This window comes from Cnephaeus nilssonii (genome assembly GCF_951640355.1).
Source record: "Cnephaeus nilssonii genome assembly, chromosome: 19".
NCBI classification, from domain to species: Eukaryota; Metazoa; Chordata; class Mammalia; order Chiroptera; family Vespertilionidae; genus Cnephaeus; species Cnephaeus nilssonii.
Genome location: NC_137090.1, coordinates 38,543,947 through 38,566,764, shown reverse-complemented (window position 1 = coordinate 38,566,764; position 22,818 = coordinate 38,543,947). Strand labels below are relative to the sequence as shown.

Genomic DNA, 22,818 nt, shown 5'->3' with positions numbered 1-22,818 from the left:
ACGGAAAAAAGAGACCCAAGAAAGCCACACACATCATGTACAAGATTCATTTTTAATTAATTTGATAGTCATGTGCAAATTTGAGCATTAAATACAAGAACAGATGTTTCTGTAAAGCTATGTCTATTTGAATGAAATCAGATTCTCTAAGTACACCATAAACCTGAACCAGCTTGATTTGTCTGTGTTTTTCCCTCTGCAGATTACGTTCTGAACAAATAAGATATAACTGAATCCTGCTTCCCCGGACAGGTGCAGTGCTCCCTTATATGCTCACGGAACGGTATCTTAGATGCCTGGCCACGGTTCCAAGCAGTTCTTGATGCTGGATTAAATGGATTTAAATAAAGGTTTTACCCACAGAGCAAAAACTTGTCTCCATTCTGGCATCTCTTTACAACCAGCAGAGATGCAACATTAAGCAAGGGTTTTTAACAAGGACCAGGTGTCGGGAGAGAACTTTACAGTTCTTTCCCCGTAATGGAATTTGTGTTGCTCGGATGTTCCACGTGCCACGATTCCTGGAAGTAGATCAACACCGGTAGCAGGCATGCAATCTGCTTGGAGTGCACCTATTTACATGAAGCTGCTCATGGGAGCTGGTGATTCACCCAGACATGGATTGCAGACAGGAAAAGAGGTTTTACCAATTGAAAAAGAGTAGCTCAAGATCACATTGCAACATCATTGTGAAACATTCAACTTTCTTAAGTTTAAAATGTACTATCCCCTGCAGCTCAATATAAGTAACCATTTACTTCTTTGTAGGAACATGTGGAGTCAGAATGGGTTTTCCAATCTGATGTAATCCCTGAGCAGCTATGTTAAAAATTAACTTTTTAAAAAGCCCAATAAAAAGCTACTGTATTAAAGGTCTACCAGAATGTTACAGTGATAAACATATTTCTGTACAGAAACATTAAAGCTACTTAGAAGCTATCTATCCCTTATTCCTGCTTAGAAAAGAATAAACATTTTCCAGAAACTCTTAAAGTACTTCAATTGGACACAATTATTCTAAGAGAGAGAATTTGCGGAGGGACATGATATATCGCCCCGCTTTTTTTTTTTTTTACCAACATGGTTAATTTTTTATTAAAAATACATTTTCTCTTACCAAGTTGGGCTAAACATCCTAGGCCTCTATTAAATAAATAAAAAAAATACACTTTAAAAACCTTCTGAAAAACTTTCCCGAAAGTTAGCAACAGTAAAAACAAGTCAATCTGAGGAAGAGCCTGCTAAAAGTCTAAGTATTCAATAAAATAGGGCAGCGATTTCCAACCGGTGTGCTGCAAGAATTTTTAAAACATGCAATACCTGACTATTTAGTCAGGGGCACTGACCTCTTTTCCCTTAGATTAAAAAAAAAAAAAAAAAAAAGACAACAGCCAATACAATGGCTGTCTAGTGTGAATGAATCGAAAGTATACCTAGTTTTTGGGTCAGGCTGGCAAAAAATATATTTTTTGATGTGCCGCAGAATTTCAGTGTGCCATGAGACGGAAAAGGTTGGAAATCACTGAGATAGGGTACACCGGATCTGCTGAATCCTATTCGGCCTAAACGTAAACATTTCTAACAATTAAGTGTCAAGTGCCTGAGCACCAGGTAAGAGCTGGACTCCCCAGGGCCCCAGCGCGTGCTGGAAGCCCGAGCAGACCTGGCGGGCAGACACGCACCGATGGGACGGTCTCGGAGTCCCCTGGATCCCGAGTGCGGAGACCGTGCGCTGCCCCTGCAGGGCTCTCAGCTGGCCCCTCGCACAGAAGCGGCATGGCTCACTGTGCGTAACGACCAAAATACTGCACACGCGTTTAGACCAATTAAGCACATTAAAAAGGCTAAATCTTGGCTGCTTCTGGGACAAGACATCCAGTCACTTTTGGTAACTAAATAGCTAAGAAGGACTGTTAATGTCTCTTCCCTTCTCAAAAAAAGAGGATAGGAAGAGACAACGGAGAACCACCAATTCCCTCTGAGAAATGTAGACACTAGGGTTGGAGAGCGATGGCCACTTTGTTAGGAAGTAACAAACCCAGGTTGTCCCCAAGTCCCAAAGAGGAAAAAAGATAAAATAAATGAAAGCTAGAATATAACCGCCAGATGTTGTGAATGGGGTGAGCCAATGCTGCCTGGTTCTCATGGACCATTCGTCTCTCCCTCCACCCCAACAGCTCTCTGACCAGTGGCCCTGCCAGAAGAGCAGTGGCTGAAATGTAGCCCGGAGTCGTTCCTTCTGCTCACACATTCTGCGTGCCATTACAGAGACACAGCAGCTGTATGCCGGGCCATCACCCTCCGGGCCAGTTTCCCGCAGTTACACCTGGCATGGTTCCGAAGATACAAATCAACCTTCACCCAGGAAACGTCCACGTCTCCCGGAAGGGCAGGTGAGGATGTCCGCCACAGAAGCACCGAGGACGAAGATGCTCAGCTCAGCAACCCACAGGCGCTGCTTCACTCCTCTGCTCGGAGGCAGCAAGCGTCCTCACCTGAGGAAGAGGCTCAGCAGAAGCGGCCAGCACCTCCCCACCGAAACGTCTACAGATCTCACCCTCTTACGTTTTCTACTGAAAAACTCTGGACCAGCCAGCGTGGCTCAGTGGTTGGGCACTGACCTATGAACCAAGAGGTCATGGTTTGATTCCCAGTCAGGGCACATGCCCGGGTTGCGGGCTCGACCCCCCAGTGTGAGGCATTCAGGAGGCAATTGATCAATGATTCGCTATCATCATTGATGTTTCTATCTCACTCTCCCTCTGAAATAAGTAAAACCATATTAAGAAAACCCAAAAAACTCTGTACAGTTCAGGCTGGGTTTCTCAGTGGTTAGTGTACTGACCGCAGACCGAAGGGTTCGATTCCGGTCAAGGGTGCATGCTTGGTTGAGGCTTGACCCCTGACCTGGCTGGGGTGTGTGCGGGAGGGAACCAATCAATGTGTCTCTCTCACATTGATGTTTCTGTCGGTCTCTCCCCTCCCACTCTCTCTGAAGATCAGTGGAAAATATATCCTTGGGCGAGGATTAAAAAAATACTCTATACAGATAGACATTAAAATAGATCCAAGACAACAGCTCTGTGCCCTCCCACAGTCCCCTTCTAGAAAGTCCCTTAGTCTCGAGAACTGGGGAGCCTGTGGTACTCAATTCACATTATGTAAAAAGCAGGAAGATGAAGCCAACAATTCATTGTTCATCTTTCATTTTCTCTAAGCCTCATGACCCCAACCCTATGAGGATTATTGCTCCCTTTGGCATCTAAGAAACGGGGGCTCCGAAGTTCACTATGTCACCCAAAGTCACCCAGCAAGGACCTAAAGCACAATTTTGAGGTTTCAAAGGTATAAATAGTATCTACCCGTCTACATGATTCATTCAGCCTCAGGAGTTTAAAGAAAGACACGTGTCAGCTCCAGGAAGTCGGGCAGGGTCTGGTAGGTTAAAACCCGCTGCCTCTCTAGGCGCCGAGCGGGCAGTCAGTTAGGAGCATGGCTGTGGTGGCTCAGCTCCTGCCGGCCCTCAGCTTCCTGCGGAAGTACTCGGGGGCGGCCTCGTACAGCCACTCGGCGTCCACCACGCAGAGGTCGCGCATGTAGCACTTGTTGGTGTGGAGCAGCTCGGTGAACACGACGCAGGCTGGCTTGCAGTGGAAGAGGACGGACGAGGGGTGGATGGCCACCGGCTGGTGCGTGTCCGTGGTGGCGTAGGTCCCGTCCGGCTGGAGCTCGGCGGTGCTCATGAAGAGGCTGTGGGCCAGGCAGCGGCGGACCGTCTCCATGTCCCCTCGGGATGACGTCATGGGCATGGACATCTGTTTCAGGAGGAAGCAAGAACTGGAGAAGGCCCCACACATACACGCCGCTCAGCACTGCACAGCATTTGGAACACCTGCCCCCGACACGCAGCCCACACTGCAAGCCTAACGGCCTGGAAGTTGCCATTTGGAGGTGATTCCTCAAATACCTTAGAGACCAGCCCGGCGGGGAGGAGGTGCGGTGGAAGGAGGGTGAACTGAAACTAGGAAAGCCGCAGCCCGGCGAGTGAGGACCAGGAGGGAGACAGTCAGGTAAGGGGCCAAGCCAGCCAGGCACGGAGAGCCAGCTCCTGTCCCCATGGAAACATGGCCAGGACGCTGCGGGAAGGAAAGGCCTTTCCCTCGACCGACCACCTCGCCTGCTCCCTCCCTCCATCCATCGCACGCACTGCCGCCAGCTATCTTCCTCTACCAGCTCCGTCATTCCGCACCCCGAAAACCTTCCGTCTCCACTGCTCCCTGCAAAGCAATGCAGGCTTCCAGCTGTGACGTGTGAATGAGCGAGCCTTCCCGAGCATCTGCGGTCCTCAGCTGCCTTTTCCCGCTAGGCCCGCTCCTAGAAGGGAGGGGCCTTCACATGTGCACCGCGAGGAGCCGGAGCACCCCTCAGCGGCAGTGGCAGCGGCAGCGGGCAGTCTCCTGGCTCCCACCCTTGCTGAGGGGCCACGTCACCTTACACCCCAGGCCACAGCGGAACCAACCAGTGGCTTGCACTGCCTGACCACACTGGCCAGCTTCTCTCTCCCGGGCATCTGGAGTCTGAGCAATTCCTGTTTGTGTTTTGAATGGGAGGCCAGGGAAAGCGATCGCTTGTGCTGAGGCGGAAGGTGAAAAGGGGAAGGAGGCAGGCAGACAGCACCCAAAACAAGAGGCAAGCAGACTCAGAAAGCTGCCCTCGCTCCCGGTGGCCTTTTCTGGTTCCTCATGCCAGTCCCTGTATGGACTGGGGTTGGACTACTTCCTGCCCAGATTCCAAAGGCACCTCTTTATCCCCCCTTTTCCCCTTTAAGGTGGCTCAAGGTGTCTTGTTCTTTGCAATCAGCTGATCCTGGCCTGAGGAAGACACTATCTCCTCATCTGTCAGGGGGTAGCTCAGTATCACCGCCTCCAGGAAGCCCAGAGTCCCACTGCTAACTGGTCTCTCCTTCCAGGCTGCCAGCTCCACACTCACTGGCTCTGTGACTTGGGGCAAATGACTTAACTTCCTTGGGCTCTAGTTTCATCATTGGTGAAATGGGAATAATAACAGAATCAACCTTACAGAGGGTGAAGTGAGGATTTCAAATAAGGCAATCACATGAAAAGTGCTTAGAATGGTGCCTTAATAAGTACTTCAAAAACCATTTCTATAATTACAATTATCATTGGCTCCCCACAGGAGATATATGTGTATATGTATGTCGGATTGCCCCTCCAGATTGTTCCTCCAGATACTTAGTGTCAGTGCAGCTGTAAACCTCTGGGACCTTGGCCAGTGTCCGGCATATAAAGAGGACGTGGTCAGTCACTTAAGCTTCTTCCATCAGAACAGCGAAGCACCACCCCTAATGTCATGAATAAACAGAAAACTCACGAAGCTGAGAGATGGTCTGGCAGGCAAACTGTTCAAGTGCAAGAGGGGTTTGGGAAAACGTGTAAAATTCAGAACACAACAGGCTACTTCGAGAAGAAATAGCATTAAGTGTTAACAATAGGCCGCTGGCAGCAGACACAGGCTGGGCGCAGGCCACAGCTCTCCCAGGGACGTGCAGACAGCCTGCACTGGGGCTGTCCAGCGAGACCTGACACACGAAGACAGTCAGCGGCGATGTCTACGACAGCACATGGGCACTTCCTGTGCTCAACCACAGGAGAGGCTCACAAAACTACCCCCACCTCCGAGTAAGATGCAGAGTGTCACACAATTAATATACACAGGACTTTAAAACATCACTACTCTGAGAGGGAATATAAGCTAACAGAAAACTTTCTGGTAGACAATTTGGCAATAACTATCAAGACCTAATGTCACTATCCATGAATTCATCATTCATTCTATTGCACTAGGCCACAAACATATATGTAGGAGGATGGTCATTCTGACATAACCTGGGCTTGGGTAAGTAAAATGTGGAGGACACAATGAAAAGCTATGAGGTCACTAAAAGAGTAAGATGGACATATAAAGACACTGAGAGACATCCCAGACTCACTAAGTGTTCAAAATGTCTACCACATGGAAAAAAGCAAGTTGTAAAACAAAGTGTGCATCATAATTACGTTCTGAAGAAAACATTATGAATATGTATCCATGTGCATATGTACACATACACAGGAAAAAATTCTAGAAGGATCTACATCAAATTGTTAACAGAGGTTTATCTTTAGAGAGGCAGAGTTATGGGAGACTTTGAAACTTTCTGCATTTTATATCACTATTTTCTGCATTGTATCAACTTGTAAAAATTATGCACTACTTATGTAATCTGAAAAGAATAAATATATTCCTACTAAAAAATCTTATGATGGATTCTAATAACATTGGAAAATACTTTTGCAGTTTACAGAAGTTGAATATAAATTATACATACAATGTAACTAAGTATGCAAAAAACATTTAACAGGACTATGAGGAAACAGACCAAAATGGTGAGAGATGGGATTGTGGATAATTTTTACTTTCTTTCTTATTTAAAAATTTTCACACGATAAGAGTTTCTTTTGTAATCACTAGCTATAAGCAATTAAAAAATTTTACCTAGAAAAAAATGAAAGCTTAGTCCCTCAAAGAACAAGTAGGAAGAAAGAATACCTTTACACAGATATCCCTCAGCTGGGCTCTGACTTCAGCTACTAGCATCATATTCTTGCTGTTGACAAAATTCTCTTTGCACCAATCCTGAACAGGAGAAAAAGAGATATCTCAATCCTCTCATTTCTATAATGAAAATAATATAATTTTTAGAACAGAGTTGAATTTAGAGGGAAAACTTTAGCTGCCCAAAATATAGAAAAATATCTTTATATCAAAAAGCATAAACCATAAGAAAAAATATTAATTTAAATAAAAGTAAAACAAAATTTTTTTTTTATGTCAAGTCACTATGAAAAATGCTACAGACTGAGATGTTTGCATCACTACACCCAATAAAGGTAAGTATCTGCATAATATATTAAAAAACAAAAACAGCCCTAGCTGGTTTGGCTCAGTGGATAGAGCATCAGCCTGTGGACTGAAGGGTCCCAGGTTCAATTCCAGTCAAGGGTACATGCCCTGGTTGTGGGCTCAATCCCCAGTAGGGGGTGTGCAGGAGGCAGCCAATCAATGATTCTCTTTCATCATTGATGTTTCTCTCTCTCTCTCTTCCTCTCCCTTACTCTCTGAAATAAATAAAAATATATTAAAAACAAACAAACCAACAGCCCTGGCCAGTTGCTCAGTGGTTAGAGCATTGGCCCGGGGACATAAGGGTCTTGGTTCAATTTCTGGTCAAGGGCATGTATCTTGATTGCAAGTTCAATCATTGGCCCTGGTTGGTGCACATGTAGGAGGTAACCAATCGATGTGTCTCTCTCATATGGATGTTTTTAAAAACAAACAAACAAACAAACAAACAAACAGACAAACAAAAAATACAGGCCCTGCCCTAGCCGGCTTGGCTCAGTGGATAGAGCGTCAGCCTGCGGACTGAAGGGTCCCAGGTTCAATTCCAGCCAATGGCACATGCCTGGGTTGCGGGCTCGATCCCCTGTGGGGGGTGTGCAGGAGGCAGCCGATCAATGATTCTCTCTCATCATTGATGTTTCTATCTCTCTCTCCTTCTCCTTTCCTCTCTGAAATCAATAAAGAAATATATTAAAAAGAAAAAAATACAGGCCCGGGCCAGGTAGTTCAGTTGGTCAGAGCATTGTTCCGATATGCCAAGGTTGTGGGTTTGATCCCTGGTCAGGGCACATACCATATAAGAATCAACCAATGAACGCATAAATGAGTGGAACAAACCAATGTTTCTCTCTAAAATCACTAAATAAAAACATTTTTTAAAAAAGAACCTCCTATAAATCAGTAAGAAAAAGACCAACAGTCCAGTAGAAAATAGACTAAGGCTATGAACAGACAACTCAGTTTTAACAGAAATGATTTGTAACCAATAATCTTATATAAGGACTCTCAGTCTCTTGAGGAATCTAGGCAAAGTAAGTGAAACAGCTGAGATACTATTTCTAATCCATCAACTTGGTAAAAGTTAAAGTCCTTTTAACTAAGCATTGGAGATGATGGTGGGAAAGGAAGCTCATACATCACTAGGGGGAGTGCAGAGGGGCTGACAGCTTTGGGGAGCCACGTGCTCGCCCGGGAAAGCTGGATGCAGCTGCCAAGACCAGCAGGTCCACTTCTGAGAGTGGATCCCAGAGAAACACTCCTCCCGCACAGAGGGTCACAGGAGTGCTGCACGTGGAAACAAGCTGCAAACATGTGTAGCATCTCATGCTCAGATATGAAGTGAGGGTATGCGGCCACCCATGGGAGCACATGCCACCCTCAGGACAGAGGGCTCACAGGCAGGCGGGACCAGGGAAAGGAGCAGTGCAGGCCTTTGCTGCATAAAATCTACAGCGTTTTATGTCCTTAAAAATAAATGGAGACAAACAGAGCAAAAGGTTCACAACTGCTAAAAGTGGGTGCTGTTTTTTTTAAGAATTGATTGCATTAAAATGCAGAGCAAGTTAAGCACGCACACCAAGGCACAATTACTGATTTTACTGATAAATGAAACAATATATTGCTGTTTTCCATCTTGGTCTGAAGAACTGAAATATCATACAAGAAAAAACTACTATGAAGAAAGTCAGGGGCAGGTGGGGAAAACCCATTTTGTAGCTAAGAAACTGGTCACTAACTACTGAACTAATTTGTCCACATTAAATACGAGTTAAACACAGTGGAGCAAAAGGCAGAAATCGCCTTTGTTCCCTGGTACTGTCCCTGTACAAGATCTTTCTGAAATGATATCTGACATTCTTTTTGTGGCTCTTTAGATGCTTCAGCAAATAAAGGCCGGCCGACATTCCCGAAAAGAGGCAGCACTGGAGAAGAGGAACGAGCAAAGCGCACCTTATTTCCACCCAAGTTTTTGAAGGTCCGGTAGATATTGAGCAGGGTGACGTGATCGCCCTCGCTGGATATGAACTTCTTCCGGACGCCCTGCACTTCATCCCGCCGGGAGGGCGGGTTGTAGAGGACGCTGTCCACGGACAGCAGGGAGACAATGGTCAGTATCTCCTCTGTACAGTGGAATTTGGGGGACAGGAGGATGGTCTGCAAGTCAAAATTAAAAACTGCGTTAACCAAAATTCTTCCTGGCTCTGAATACAGTATTCCTGTATATTGCTTTTGTAGTTGCCCTTCTAAGGCGTTAAAGGGCAGGCGTTTCTAAAACCATGACTGTGTGTTAATGTTACTTCACTTGTTTGTAGAACAAATGATTGTCTTTCCTGAAGGATTCCAAACTCCTTGTGGGTAGGGCTCATGATTTAAAATGAGTTCTAAGCCCACATAGAACATAAGTCAGTGTTAGACACACGTAGGAGAGGACAATTATTTAGGAGAAAAGTGAAGGTTAATCTAGAAGCACTGGATTTAGAAGTCTACTTTGGGATGGCTAACCTGTAATGTACAGAAAGGGGACTGAAGAGAGGGCATCATTTACTTTGGCAAATTTGGGCTCTAAGGGAAATGCTGCCATCTTCCTTCCGAGTGGAGTCAGGGTGAGCTGCTCATCCTTGTGTTCAAGGGCACCTAACAGGTCCAGCTGCGCGATGGCCGCCTGAATGTGATCTGAAAAACAGAGACATAGAAAAGGAGCCAAAAATCCAAAAAAGAAGTTGCAACTAGTTCAGTACTTCTGATAACTTCACAACTGATCAAACCACAGCAGAGATCACACCACCACTGTCCCCCGAACACACTTTCAAAGCTGTTAATGCACCACTTCTTCAGTTCAATTCCTTTTTATTTCATTTTTTTGTTAATCCTCACCCAAGGACATTTTTCCATTGCTTTTTAGAGAAAGTGGAAGGGAGGATAGAGACAGACAGAGAGAAGAACAACGTGAGAGACACACATCCATTGTTGCTTCCCGCACACAGCCAGGGATCAAGCCTGCAAAGGACGCATGCACCCTTGACCGGAGTCGAACCTGGGACCCTTCAGTGGTCAGGCCAATGCTCTGTCCACTTAGCCAAACCGGCCAGGGCTCAATTCCCTTTTCAACCTTTTGCACTCGGATGTCGAGTGTGACTCGACATGGTTAGCATCGGTAGCAGGAATCGAGAAAAAAGCAAGCGAGTGCAAAGGGTTAAAGAATGGTCTGCAGGCTCTCTCCTGGGAGCACGCGTGAGCCTCCCTCTCCCCGTCCCAGGAAGGCCATCACTAGCTCCCTCACTCCAAGGGCCCTGCCTTTACCTCTAGAACTCGTTTCCTCAGCCCATTTCCTGTGGAAATTACTTCTTCTGCCCTGTGATTTAACACATACATGTTCTCTTACCCAAAAACGAAAAGAAGAATGGTCTGCGATTTGGCAATATGTTTGTAAATTTTAAAGCCAGCAATGATACACTTAATTAAGAATTTCACCCACAAATAAAAAAATATTAAATAAATAAATAAATAATTCCCCACAGACGTGCTCACACAATGGACAGGGACCAGTGTCTCTAGAAGCACACACCCCACATCAATACCAGGGCCCCTGCTGAGAAGGCCACTATTCACTACTCACTCTTTTATAGTCTTTAACTTTGAGCCATGCGAATGCATTACCTACTAAAGAATAAAACGCTCTCCTAAGATGTAATAACTACATACATACTGAGAGGAAACGATCTGTAAAATATATTAGGTGCCAAAAGAATGCACAAATGTGTCAGTCAACAGGAGCATGGCTAAGTGCATTTTGCTTTATTCATAGAATGCAATAGCACTCGGCGGTGAAAATGCATCAACACAAACCTTACAAAAGAGAATGAATGAGAAGGGAAGGTTACTGAGGAACTGACATAGAAACATGCAAACAGAAACAGCACGTTGCTTAGGGACACACACCCGCAGAATCACACACTGCAGAAAAGCAAGGGACTGCGAACAAAATGTGGGAGGCGGCTCCCTGAGGAAGTGGGAAGGCAGCGAGTGTGGCCAGAGGGTGCGGGGGCTTCACGGCGCTGGCGAGGGGTGCACGGGTGCTGGTTTTACTACTCCTACCTTACACGTATGTCTTCCTTAGTGTGTAGAAATTTAGCAATAAAAAATACAATGTTTTTCTTTTCTTCTTTTGCTTTCTCTTTTTATTATATCTATATGAGATGACGGATGCTAACTAAACTTATAAGCGGTAATCATTTCATAATCTATGTAAGGCAAATTATTAGCTGTTCACCTTAAACTTATACAGTGATGTATGTCAATTATATCTCAATAAAATGGGGGGGGATAAGTGTATAAAAGTGCACAATGTGTACTGCTATTTGTGTTTTAAAAGACAACATGCACACTTGCATATGCACAGAATTTCTTTAGAAGACAATTAGAAAATGGTCAGGGGTTGCTCTGGGAACAGGAAACTAAGAACCTGAAGATCGGGGGTGGGACCCTTGTATGCCCATCAGTTTTTACTTAAAACAAAACAAACAAAACAGCCCGGCCAGCGTGGCTCAGTGGTTGAGCATTGACCTATGAACCAGGAGGTCATGGTTCGATTCTCGGTCAGGGCACATGCCTGGGTTGCGGGCTCTATCCCCAGACAGCGGGGAGAGGTGTGCAGGAGGCAGCTGATCGATGATTCTCTCTCATCACTGATGTTTCTTTCTCTCTCTCCCTTCCTCTTTGAAATAAATAAAAATACATATTTTAAAAAAATTAAGTACAATTCTGAAGCCACTCTCTGTGCTGGGATGTTGCTGATGGCACCGAATCTATCCTTCATGGTCTCAGACACCTCTGACAGTTAATGTTCTCCACCAGACTAAACCAAAGGACACCTCTAAAATACTTTTTTGACAGTCCATTTGCTGTCGTTTGTCTACTTGTAATTTTCCACTCCACTGAAGTTTCCACTCACCTGGAGACGGTTTGGACATGAAGTCGAAGGTGAGCACGTTGGGGACTTTCATGGCTAGGAGCTGCAGCATCACGCTCGCCAGGTTACACCTGTGCAGAGTGAGAGACGTGCATTGTTCACTCCCCCTGATCCTCTAGCCGGCGAGTCAGAACCACCCCTGAGGCGTGTCAGTGAGGACTGCAGCTCCGTTGAGACCTGAGCAAGCAGGGAGGGAGGTGTGGGGCAAATGGAGGGGTGCGGGGCATCTCGGGCCCACCTTTGGATCTCTGGCACGGTCATCTTGTCAAACTTCTCAAACTCATCCTCTGTGTAGAGCCGGTAACAGACGCCGCTGTCCTCTCTGCCAGCGCGTCCGGTGCGTTGCCACGCCTGCGTCTTTGACACCCGCTGCACAGCTAACACCTCCAGGCCACTGTCTGGAGGGAGAGTGGCCCACATTAGTGTCTGCCCGTCCTTCACATAAACTGCTTCTACAGTGCGGACAAAGGGAGCACTCCTCAGAGCACCAGTGATCCCTTCTGCACTACCGAGTCAGAAAACTCAAGGCTAAAGCAGAAAGCACAAAACCAGACTGTTCTGCAGGAAACGAGGCCTGGTACTGGACACTGTGAAATCTGTTATTAAAACATCAGAAAGCCTGGCTGGGTGGCTCAATGGTTGACCTACGAACCAGGAGGTCATGGTTTGATTCCCAATCAGGGCACATGCCCGGGTTGCGGCTCTATCCCCAGTGTGGGGCATGGAAGAGGCAGCCAATCTATGATTCTCTCTCATCATTGATGTTTCTATCTCTCTCCCTCTCCCTTCCTCTGTGAAATCAATAAAAATACACTAAAAAAAATAAAACATCAGAAAAACTTCATGTTTATAGAAGGGGGACAGGAAAGTAAATTTCAGAGGTCTGGCTTAGATCATATGGTTAACCACCACCCCATTTGGCCTGGGACTTGGGACTTTCAGTGACCAAACCAGGACAGTCTCTGGCAAACGAGGACAGTTGTCACCTTATCAATGACTCAGAAATGAAATGCCTCCAGGCCCTGTATACATACTGTATCCTCCCTCCCACCTCCGTGATAAGAGAGACCATGTGTGTTACTGCAGGAGTAAATGAGACAGATTTTCTTCATAAAGCTACATTTTGTGCCAGGCACTGAGAACCAAGCCCTACCGCATGTTATCTCTAAGAGACACACAAGTGAAAGGCAGCACTCAGTGAATTTTAATTAAATATCCGGGAGTGGTAATTTCAGCTGCCTCAAATCCTCTGTAGAATGAAGCAAGGTATACAACAGACACGAAGAAAAATGACTGAAGGAACTTCCCACTGAGCATACATTTCAGGAATAGCTAGTGCCTCACCAAGCCTAGGGAATTCTGGGAAACCTGGAGCTTGACCCCGCCAAGCTCAAAGTTCCGATGAGAGGCTTTGATGTGGTGTCAGGCTATCTCTGGCTCTCGTGCCATCATCTCACCCACCTTCTGACAGGGCCTCAGACACCTGTTCCCAAGTTTGTTAAACCTCGCCTTCTCTTTCTACCCTGCCTTCTCGTCTCGCATACCTGTCTCAGGTCCCCTTTCGGGATCCGCCCCTGCACTCTCACTTTTGGGGCCTGCCACCCAAATCTCAGGTAGTTACAAACATGAAATGCTCATTGGGGGACTTGGGGAGCACAGGAAACTCAGTGGGTGCTCACTACACACAGGAGAGACAGTCATCAGCTACAAGTTCTCACCAGGGTTATACTTCTTTGCTTTAACCATGCCCGTGTCAACTACATATTTTATTCCTGTAATGGTTATGGAGGTTTCAGCGATGTTGGTTGAAATGATCACTTTGCGATAGCCCTAAAAGGAGGAAGAAAACCAGAAAGCTGTATGACACACACATGATTCAGAAGTTTTAAAACAGTCCTCACCATTAATTTCCATAATCCACTCATGATCAAGAAGAGATGACTTTGTTACTAATGACAGTTATCAATATAGATGGTGGGCCATTAAACTGGGTGGGAGAGAGGGGATGTTCCAGTCTTAAAAGCTTATTTTGAGGCGATGAGATGTAGCGGCACAGGCACAAGATTCAGAAGCAGGTGGATGTGGGCTGGAACCCTGGCGCTGCCAGTTACCTACTGTGTGTCCCTGGAGCAGTTACTTCCCCGCTCTGGGCCTCGGTGCTCATTAAATGGGATCATAACCCACCTTGCCAGTTCCCGAGAGGATGAGAGGCAGTGTGTGTACCTTTCAGCTTTTGCCTTTTCCCTCTCGCTGGTCCCCTGACAACTGTTTCCCTGTTCTTACCTTGAGAGAGCTGCAGCTGTAGCTATGTGTTATATTCCTGCAGCTTTTCAGCTACTGTCTCTGTGCCTGAGCATCCTGCCCCATATACCTTATCTGGAGTCTGGTGCCAGGCATACCTACAGGCCCCACTGAAGGATCCGCGTGCGTCCCCGGGGCTGGGGCTGGACAGAGGAGGTGGTGCACTCACCTTCGGCGCCGCCTGGAAGACGCGGAGCTGCTGCGCATAGGGCAGGGAGGCGTACAGAGGCAGGACCAGCATGGAGGGGCAGCCGTCTGGGAGGTGCTTTGCAATGTCTCGGCAGGTCTTGCTCATGGCTTCGATTTCCTCCTGGCCAGTGAGGAACACCAGGATGTCCTGCGAGGAAGGGGCTTCCTGTACAAAAGTGAAAGTGGGATCATTAGGCTTTAACAGAAGCGCTTCACCTCGTAAAGGGAAGAACAGCCAGTTAACAAGACACTTATTCACCTGATCTTTGAAGACTGTTCAGGTATACTTGTCAAGTGCTTGATAAGATAACGGAAAAAATGCTTAATAACATGTGAGTATATGTAAGTATGTAAATACATATTTATGTGGGTATACATGTATTTTTTACCCACTGTTTTTTAAAATATATTTTTATTGATTTCAGAGAGAGAGAAAGAGAAACATCAATGATAAGAGAGAATCATCGATTGGCTGCCTCCTGCATGCCCCCTACTGGGAGTAGGGCCCCTAACCCAGGCATGTGCCCTGACCAGGAATCAAACCACGACATCCTGGTTCATAGATTGACACTCAACCACTGAGCCACACTGGCTGGGCTAGCCAGTATTAACAGGACAAATGTTCAGAGGGACACACAGAAGGATGAAATCTAAAACAGTCAAAACTTCATCAGTGGGAGGACTCATCAAAGCTACATGTATCTGAATGCACCTGCAGCTGCCACTCAGGTAAAAGCCTCACCTCAGGTTGGCTTTTGGAAGTTAAACAAGGCAAACTGACCTTCTTCTCCAAATACTATCAAGATGACAGTAAAGGTATAAGCCCAGAAAGACAAACACAATGGGAGAAAAGAAAAGATTAGAAGTGTCTACCCATTTTTGAAAGATGGAAGAGATGGGGGAAGGGAGTGTATGACTGGGCTGGGCAGAGGACCTTCCAGGCTGGGTGCCTGCTAAAGGGAATAGTGACAAGAGATGCACCAATTTCCCCAGAGAAGCCAGAGAGGCTCAGGACTTGGGTGCAACACAGAGGTGGGCTGTGGGAGGGAGGAAATCCAGGGATTGGCTCCAAGTCTGAGCACAGTGTGGTTAACCCCCCCCCCCCAGGTCTCCTCCTCTCCCCGATGCAGCCAGGAGGCTGGGAAGACACGGGTGCTGTAATGGGATTCAACACGGGAGGATGACAGAGGAAAGAGCCAGGATGACAGCTACACAGAGGCCCAGGAGAGCAGCATAAAGGACTCTGGGAAAAGTGGAATATGTTTGAACACATAACAAATATTCATGATTGGCATATGAGACTTTGGACCACTTGGGGAAAAATTAGCCATACATAGAAAACTTATACAACTGTGTGTGCATGGAATGAGGCACTGAGGTGGTGTACTGCTAGCAATGTAGGAACCTAAAATTGTAAATATGACACTAGATTTAAAACACACTGCAGAATTTTTAGCCATGGAATCTTTCCTCTCCAGACGAGGTGGAACTATCATCTTAGCTACTTTAAATGGATAGAATTTTTACCTTTACCTTTCATTTGAGAAAACTAAGGTTTAAGATCAAATATAAACTTTACATGTCCACACAGTTTGTAAGTGGCAGAGCAAGTAATAAAATTTAGAACTATCTAACTTAAAAAACACACACACTGTGATATAACTATGTTGAGAGGATGAAGGAGAGAAGCAAGAGGTAGAGAAGGGATTTTTCTAAATCCTCATCTACCATGGTAAAAAATTAACATAATATCAGTAAGTCAACAAATAACAATATAAGCAGGTTATTTTAGAAATATGAAAGTAATATTCAGGGGAAACAGCTAAAAATTAAAAGTGGTTACTCTAAAGTGCAGGATCTGGGATGGGGGAGTAAAAGTAATTGTTTTTTTGTGAGCCTTTTAAAATTAACTACTTAACTCTTTAAACTTCAAACTGCACACACATCACTTTAAAAAATTAATTTGAAAAAGTCTGCCTCTAGATTTTTTCAGGAAGCAAATGGGAAGGTAAAAACAGTCAATTTTATATACATTAAACAAATAAAAATGAGATGATTGTTTAATACAATGAGAAGAGATTTGAAATGTTTCTCTAATGCAGTTTTTTCTTTCTTTTTTTTTTTAACTCTAAACTGGGTCAATACCAACGTTTTCTTAATATGAGGCAGAAAATACCATAAAGCATCACATGTAACAAAGGAGACAGTGTGAGGAAAGATACTGGTCAAAGTTAAATTATTTTTAGAGAAAATAAGAGATACAAAAAAAAAAAGAGAGAGAGAGAGAGAGAGAGAGACATGGTAAATAAATTCCTGACTCATCTTTTTTTTAAAATTTTTAAATTTTTATATGATTTGAGAGAGAGAGAGGAACATCAATTTGTTGTCCCCATACTTATGCATTCATTGGTTGCTCCTTGTATGTGACCTGACCTGAGGGTCAAACCTGAAACCTTGGCAAATCGGGATGACACTCTAACCAACTCAGCTACCTGGCCAGGGCCAAATTCCTGATTCATCTTAATGACATGGCTCACCAAGTCATTTCGTTCAGTATCCAAGGCTGAGTACCCTATCAACTGGGAGGTAAAACAGACCTTTCAGGACTCGGCCCCCTTCCCATACCTGGTGAATCTGGAAGACTGAGACAAGTGCGGCGTGCAAGTAATCTTGCTGAGGCTGTTTGGTGTAAAAAATCTGGATTGGATGCTGCCGACCCTCCAGGTAGAGGACAGGAGCTCCATTGAAATACTGGGAGAACAGGTCCACATCCATCGTAGCTGACATCACGATCACCTGGGTGTGAGATGGAAGAGGAAGAGGGGAACAAACGTGGCGACAGCCTTTCTTTGTCCCTCCCAAGCTCTAAAAGCGGATGATGAAACCCGACACTCCCACTACGGTGAACTCGGCCCTGGTTCTGAAGCCGACGGGCAAAGGCGAACACGGAGGGAGAAATGCGGGCCTCCTCCCGTGCGCGCTGCACCTACTTTGAGAGGCAGCTTCCCCAGCTCCTTCCGCCTCTTCTGCGCGGCCTTCACCACGCCAAAGAGCACGTCAGTGTGGATGGTCCGCTCGTGGGCTTCATCCAAAATGACGCAGCTGTACTTCCGAAGCAAGGAGTCTGAGATTGCTTCCCGCAGAAGCATGCCGTCGGTCAGGAACTTGATCCTGGTGTCTTCTGAGGTGACGTCATCGAAGCGCACTGTATAGCCAACCTGCGCAGAGAAATCATGCATTCACCAAACGCATGCTGAACACCCACTAGGCAACCAGCACCGGGCCAGGCACTTGTGCTGAAACAGTGAACAAGACCAACACTGACCTGCCCTGCTCCCCGGCAGCAGGCAGTCTGGTGGCTGACACGGACAGTGGGCATGCATGTACCTTTAACTGCAATTATAATTAGCAGGACCAAGAATTTAAAACTAGCTTCCTACCCCCAGCTACTTAATAGTTTCAAGAGAAGCTATGTATGATATGAAAAGACATCCAAGATGTTTTTAAGTGAAATACATAAACATACACACACACACACACAAATAAATCTAAACTTAATAAATACATAAACACACACACACACAAATAAAAATAATCTTTTGAGAATGAGTTCTGGGACTCATTCTCAAAAATTTAATGCTTTAAATTTTTCTAGAGAGACACAGAGATACTGCAGCCTTAAAAATGCTTAAGGAAAACAACTAATTTCTTCAACTCGCCAACAGATTTTGAAAGCAAAGCAAATGGGTCTGATAGCCTGTCAGACTCTCTGATCTCTTAGAAACTGGTAAAGAACTCTGAGAAAGACCTAGACATTGTGGCAAGAAAGAAGCTTGCTCTGTATAAAGTCTTATTCAGCCCAGCTGGCGTGGCTCAGTGGCTGAGCATCGACCTATGAACCCGGAGGTCACGGTTCAATTGCAGGTTTGATCCCCAGTGTGGGGCATGCAGGAGGCAGCCGATCAATGATTCTCTTTCTCTCTCCCTCTCTGAAATCAATAAAAATAATTAAAAATTAAAAAAGTCTTGTTCAGAAAAATAAAAGACAGGGGAGGGAGAAATTTTTGTAAAGAAGCAAATTAGGTACCAGCTTCCCGAGTTCAGTTCTCTTCTCATCTGAGACTCTAGCAGCAAGAGAGATGGCCGCCACTCGCCGAGGCTGGGTCACAGCAATGATGCCCTGGCGGCCAACGCCCCCTTCATAGAGGTACTGAGGGAGCTGAGTGGTCTTCCCAGAGCCAGTTTCCCCTGGAAAGAAAAAAGTCTCATTTAAATGCAAATTGAAACAAATTTCACCAACTAAATGTACCAAAGTCAGAAGAGAAAGATAAAAGGAAATACTCCTGGTCAGGGCACATGTCCGGGTTGCAGGCTTCATCCTCAGTGCGGGGTGTGCAGGAGGCAGCCGATCAATGATTCTCTCACATAATTGATGTTCCTATCTCTCTCTCTCCCTCTCCCTTCCTCTCTGAAATCAATAAAAATAAAATTTTAAAAAATACTCTAAGTTCTGATAAAGCCACAGGAAACTGGGTACTCACAAATACTGCTGGTGGAGTGTTAACTGGAATTGCTTCTCAGAAGGCCAAATTATATCAGAAAAATCTTTAAGAAGTTTATACCCTTTGACCCAAAACTCCACTTACAGGAACTGATTCTAAGGAAAAATTAAAGGTGTACATAAAAATATGGCTTCAAAGATGTTTTATTCAACTTTGTTCACAAAAGCAAAAAACTGGAATATAAATGTTCAACAATAAGTATAGTGAAACAAAAAATGAAATACAACTATAATATAAAAATGTACTTCTCAAAAGAGTAAGTGAAATGTATATGTTCTGACAGGTAGAGACATCCACTCATGTACTGCAGCCGTAACAGACTCCTCCCGTTCACCAGGGCTGCCTTTGTCCGCACTAGCATGAACTGCCTGCTCTCATTATGCCGGCCTGGCACACGCCACAGGATGAGCTAGACCTAAACTGGCTCCCCTGGGGCCGCACTGGCAGCCTCCGCTATGCTCCGAAGTGCCTTGTTCATCTCTTTTTCAGCAGACCAACCTGCACTGTCTGCAGGTTTAAATGTTTCTATCTCCTCCAACCCCAGAAGCTTCAGGAGGGCAGAGAATGTCCGTCTGTCTCTTCCATGGACTTAAGCATCCTGCATGCAGTAAGCTTTTAATGTCACTTTCTCCCTCGTGGTTCCTACTTAGAACAAAGAACTCAATCAACCTGGTGCATCTTTCCTCTCTTTGCTACAACTCTCTAACCCTCACATTTCTATAGTCCCATTATTATCCCATTTTCTCCCCTCTGACTGCCCATCCTTCCTGATCTATGATCTAGCCAAGATCATGGACTAAGAATGTGATTATTCTGCAATCCTGCTGAACCCATCAGGCAAAACCTCAAACTTGGATTCATGTCTCCCTGTCCATCTCTTATGCTCCTGCACCAACTGAGCATTGATAAAGCAAAATAACCCAACTGTGCAGACGGAGCCCTGAGTTTGCAGTAGGGCCAAATGCACCTGGACACCAGCACTACCATCGATCCTTTTCTTAAATATATTTCTTTATTGATTTCATAGAGGAAGGGAGAAGGAGAGAGAGATAGAAACATCAATGATGAGAGAGAATGGTTGATCGGCTGCCTCCTGCACGCCCCCTACTGGGGATCGAGCCCACAACCCAGGCATGTGCCCTTGGCCGGAATTGAACCTGGGACCCTTCCAGTCCACAGGCTGACGCTCTAGTCTCTGAGCCAAGCTGGCCAGGGCTCAGCTCTGTTAGTACCGGCTTTCCATCTTCAGCCTCCCTCTCTTCTGAGTTCTTCCGCTCAACCTCTTAATACAGACTTGCAAGTTCCTCTCAGCCCCTCTTTTTTCTCAAAAGAGAGGCCAGCTCCTCCCACTGCCTTCATTCCCTCACCTCCTACTTACTCCTTAGTGCAATGACAAATCAGCTCCTACCCCACAACTTGTCTGAAATAGCGCGCAGTGGGTCCACAATCAATACAAATCCAGTGGACATTTTTGGGGTCTACATATTATTGGACCTCATTGCTGCATCTGTTCCTGCCCCTCCTCTTTGTTAATCCTCATCCAAGATATATATATATATATATATATTTCCCCAGTGATTTTTAGAGAGTGGAAGGGAGGGGAAAGACAGAGACAGAAACATCTATGTGAGAGGCACATGGATTGGTTGCCTCCCGCAGGCGCCCCTGGTGGGGATCCAGCCTGCAACGGAGGTACATGCCCTTCACCGGAATCCAACCCGCGACCCTTCAGTCCGCGGCCAATGCTGCTACCACAGAGCAAACCGGCCAGGCTTCCCGCTCCTTATCCCTCTATTCCTTTAACTATATGTAGGCTCTTTTGGGTCTCCTTCCACTGTTTGGAGGCTCATCCTCTCGGTCCTTCAGAAGCTCCTTTGACTTAAACGTTGGGGATCAAAGCCCCTCGTAATCGGTCCCCAATTCACAACTCCGCCTTTTAGTTCGTGCACCAGACACTGCTACTTCCCGTCAGACCGACCGGACTGCTTCTCGCCTCCACTCGCCTCTCACGAAGCTCTCCCCCCGGAGGATGCCCCCCTTGGGGACCACCTCCCCCGCCGCCTCCTCCCAGTCTGGCTCAGATGCACCCCTCAAACTGCCCAGAGCCCACGGTAAGCCCCTCCACCCGTTCTCTCCCACCGGGCTGTGAGCACCCCCAGAGCAGGGCTGTCAGACTCCTCCGAGGCCCCTCTCCCGGCCCGGCACCCAAAAGGCGGTTAAGTTTCTGGTGGAGACAAACCAAAGAGGATGAGAGGCACCCAAGAAAGAATGTGCTCGCAGCGCCAGGAACAGAGAACACGGAAGGACGTGGCCGCGCGGCCACTCACCGATGAGGATGGCGCTGTCCAGGTTTCGGAGCTGGGCCAACAGTTGCCCCCGCGCCTGGAAGATGGGCAGACTCCGGCGCTGCAGCTCCACGGCCTCGGGGTAGGGACTGGCCGAGGGCTGGGCCAGGGGCGGCTGCCGCCGCCGGCCTCCTCCTCCTCCGCCGCCGCCGCCCGCACTCAGCATTACCACTCGCCTCCCGTCGTGGCTCGGAGGCCCAAGGCCCTGCCGGAATTTCTTAGGCGGCGGGAAGCCCGCCTCCTCGGGCATGACGGGCGGGCGCAGAGACTGGAGGAGCGAGGGCGGGCAGCTCGCAGGTCCCGGGAGCCCGGTGCCAGCACGCGCCGCCCCTTCCAGCCACGTGCTAGCCACTCCCGGCGACCAACGGAGACCTCACGGCCTCCTTTCGCCTTTAGGAAAGGGACTGCAACTCCCAGCATGCACTGGGAGCTTGGGAAGGCTTTCACTTCCTGAGGGCGAGGAGAGCGGCATCCGCGGTACAAGAAAAGGGTCCGGAGCGACCACAGCGAAAGACGGGGTGTACGGTTCCTCGGGACCTTAACCTTCCTTGGCTAGTAAAGCGGTCTTCCAGTTTTATTGTACTGGTAATACTAATTCTAGTAAACACGCGTTTCCCCTTCTCCTCTCACAATAATACTCTCTTTTCAAGGAAAGTGCTTAATTTTTAAAAATCAATGAGGAATACAAACATTTGCAATTATTTAATCCTCTAAGCAATTTAATACTATTAATCCCCAATTTACAGACAAGAAACTAAGCCTCCGAGATTAAAGTCATTCAGATGTAAAAAAAAAAAAAAATCAGAATGTTGAAAAGGATACTCGTGATCATCTTGCGTTGCAGAAAAGGAAAAGTATTATATATTTTCTAGTAATTCTATATTCTCCTCAGACAATGACTATCCCAAATGGAGTGGCCTGTTCCTGTAATAAAAGCAGGGAAAGAGGGAGTTTAATGAACTAAAATTGTATTTTCCCCTCCTCTTCTCCAACTATTCCTGCCAGACTTTGAAGTCCTCTACAGTGCTTGCCAACACCCATCACACGAACACCAATCAATGAAGATTCGGAACTGCAGCAAGGGAAAGTAGGTTAAAATTAGTTTGTCCGTCACCTCCTAAATTCAAAGCTCTTAGACGATTTTCTAATTTACACAGAAAGACTGGCAAGCAGTCCATTTGCTCTGCATACAGGAAACTATATAAAAAGAGTTCATCATAAGCTTCAACCCACATGAAGGATTTCAGGCATCCTATGAAGTTCATATCCATGACACTTATATTTGTAAACCTTTTAAAAATTCTCCTTTCCCCTTCCCCGAGATCTGAGACAATTTTCCTTTAGTTGCTGACAGTACAGTGACCAGGGGTTACTGAAAAAGTACATGTTGAACTAACAGCAAATATGTGTTTAAGAATTGACAAAATTTCACTTCTTGTCCTTAAAAATTTAGAAAGACAACCCAAAACTAAAAAGGAAAATAAAATAC

At 46.1% G+C, this 22,818-nt stretch overlaps 1 protein-coding gene across 1 annotated transcript; it reads right to left on the bottom strand.

The window, feature by feature from the left end:
• Positions 1-38: 38 nt before the first annotated feature.
• Positions 39-21,761, bottom strand: DHX33 (DEAH-box helicase 33). The gene is made up of 12 exons (XM_079797378.1): positions 21,312-21,761; positions 18,510-18,670; positions 17,413-17,640; positions 17,048-17,218; positions 14,403-14,588; positions 13,651-13,762; positions 12,171-12,330; positions 11,915-12,003; positions 9,509-9,636; positions 8,914-9,117; positions 6,610-6,696; positions 39-3,815 (listed from the first exon to the last, which is right to left on the bottom strand). The coding sequence occupies exons 1-12, from the start codon at positions 21,577-21,579 to the stop codon at positions 3,507-3,509; spliced, it is 2,103 nt and encodes a 700-aa protein (XP_079653504.1). The 5' UTR covers positions 21,580-21,761; the 3' UTR covers positions 39-3,506.
• Between the last annotated feature and the right edge of the window lie 1,057 nt (positions 21,762-22,818).

Coding starts and splice junctions, on each gene's coding strand:
- DHX33 (XM_079797378.1), bottom strand. CDS start 21,579: ATGCCCGAGGAGGCGGGCTTCCCGCCGCCTAAGAAATTCCGGCAGGGC. Junction 6,697..8,913: donor AAAACTTGGGTGGAAATAAG/GTGCGCTTTGCT, acceptor TCTCCTGTTCAG/GATTGGTGCAAAGAGAATTT. Junction 3,816..6,609: donor TGAGGGATATCTGTGTAAAG/GTATTCTTTCTT, acceptor CTCCTGAAACAG/ATGTCCATGCCCATGACGTC.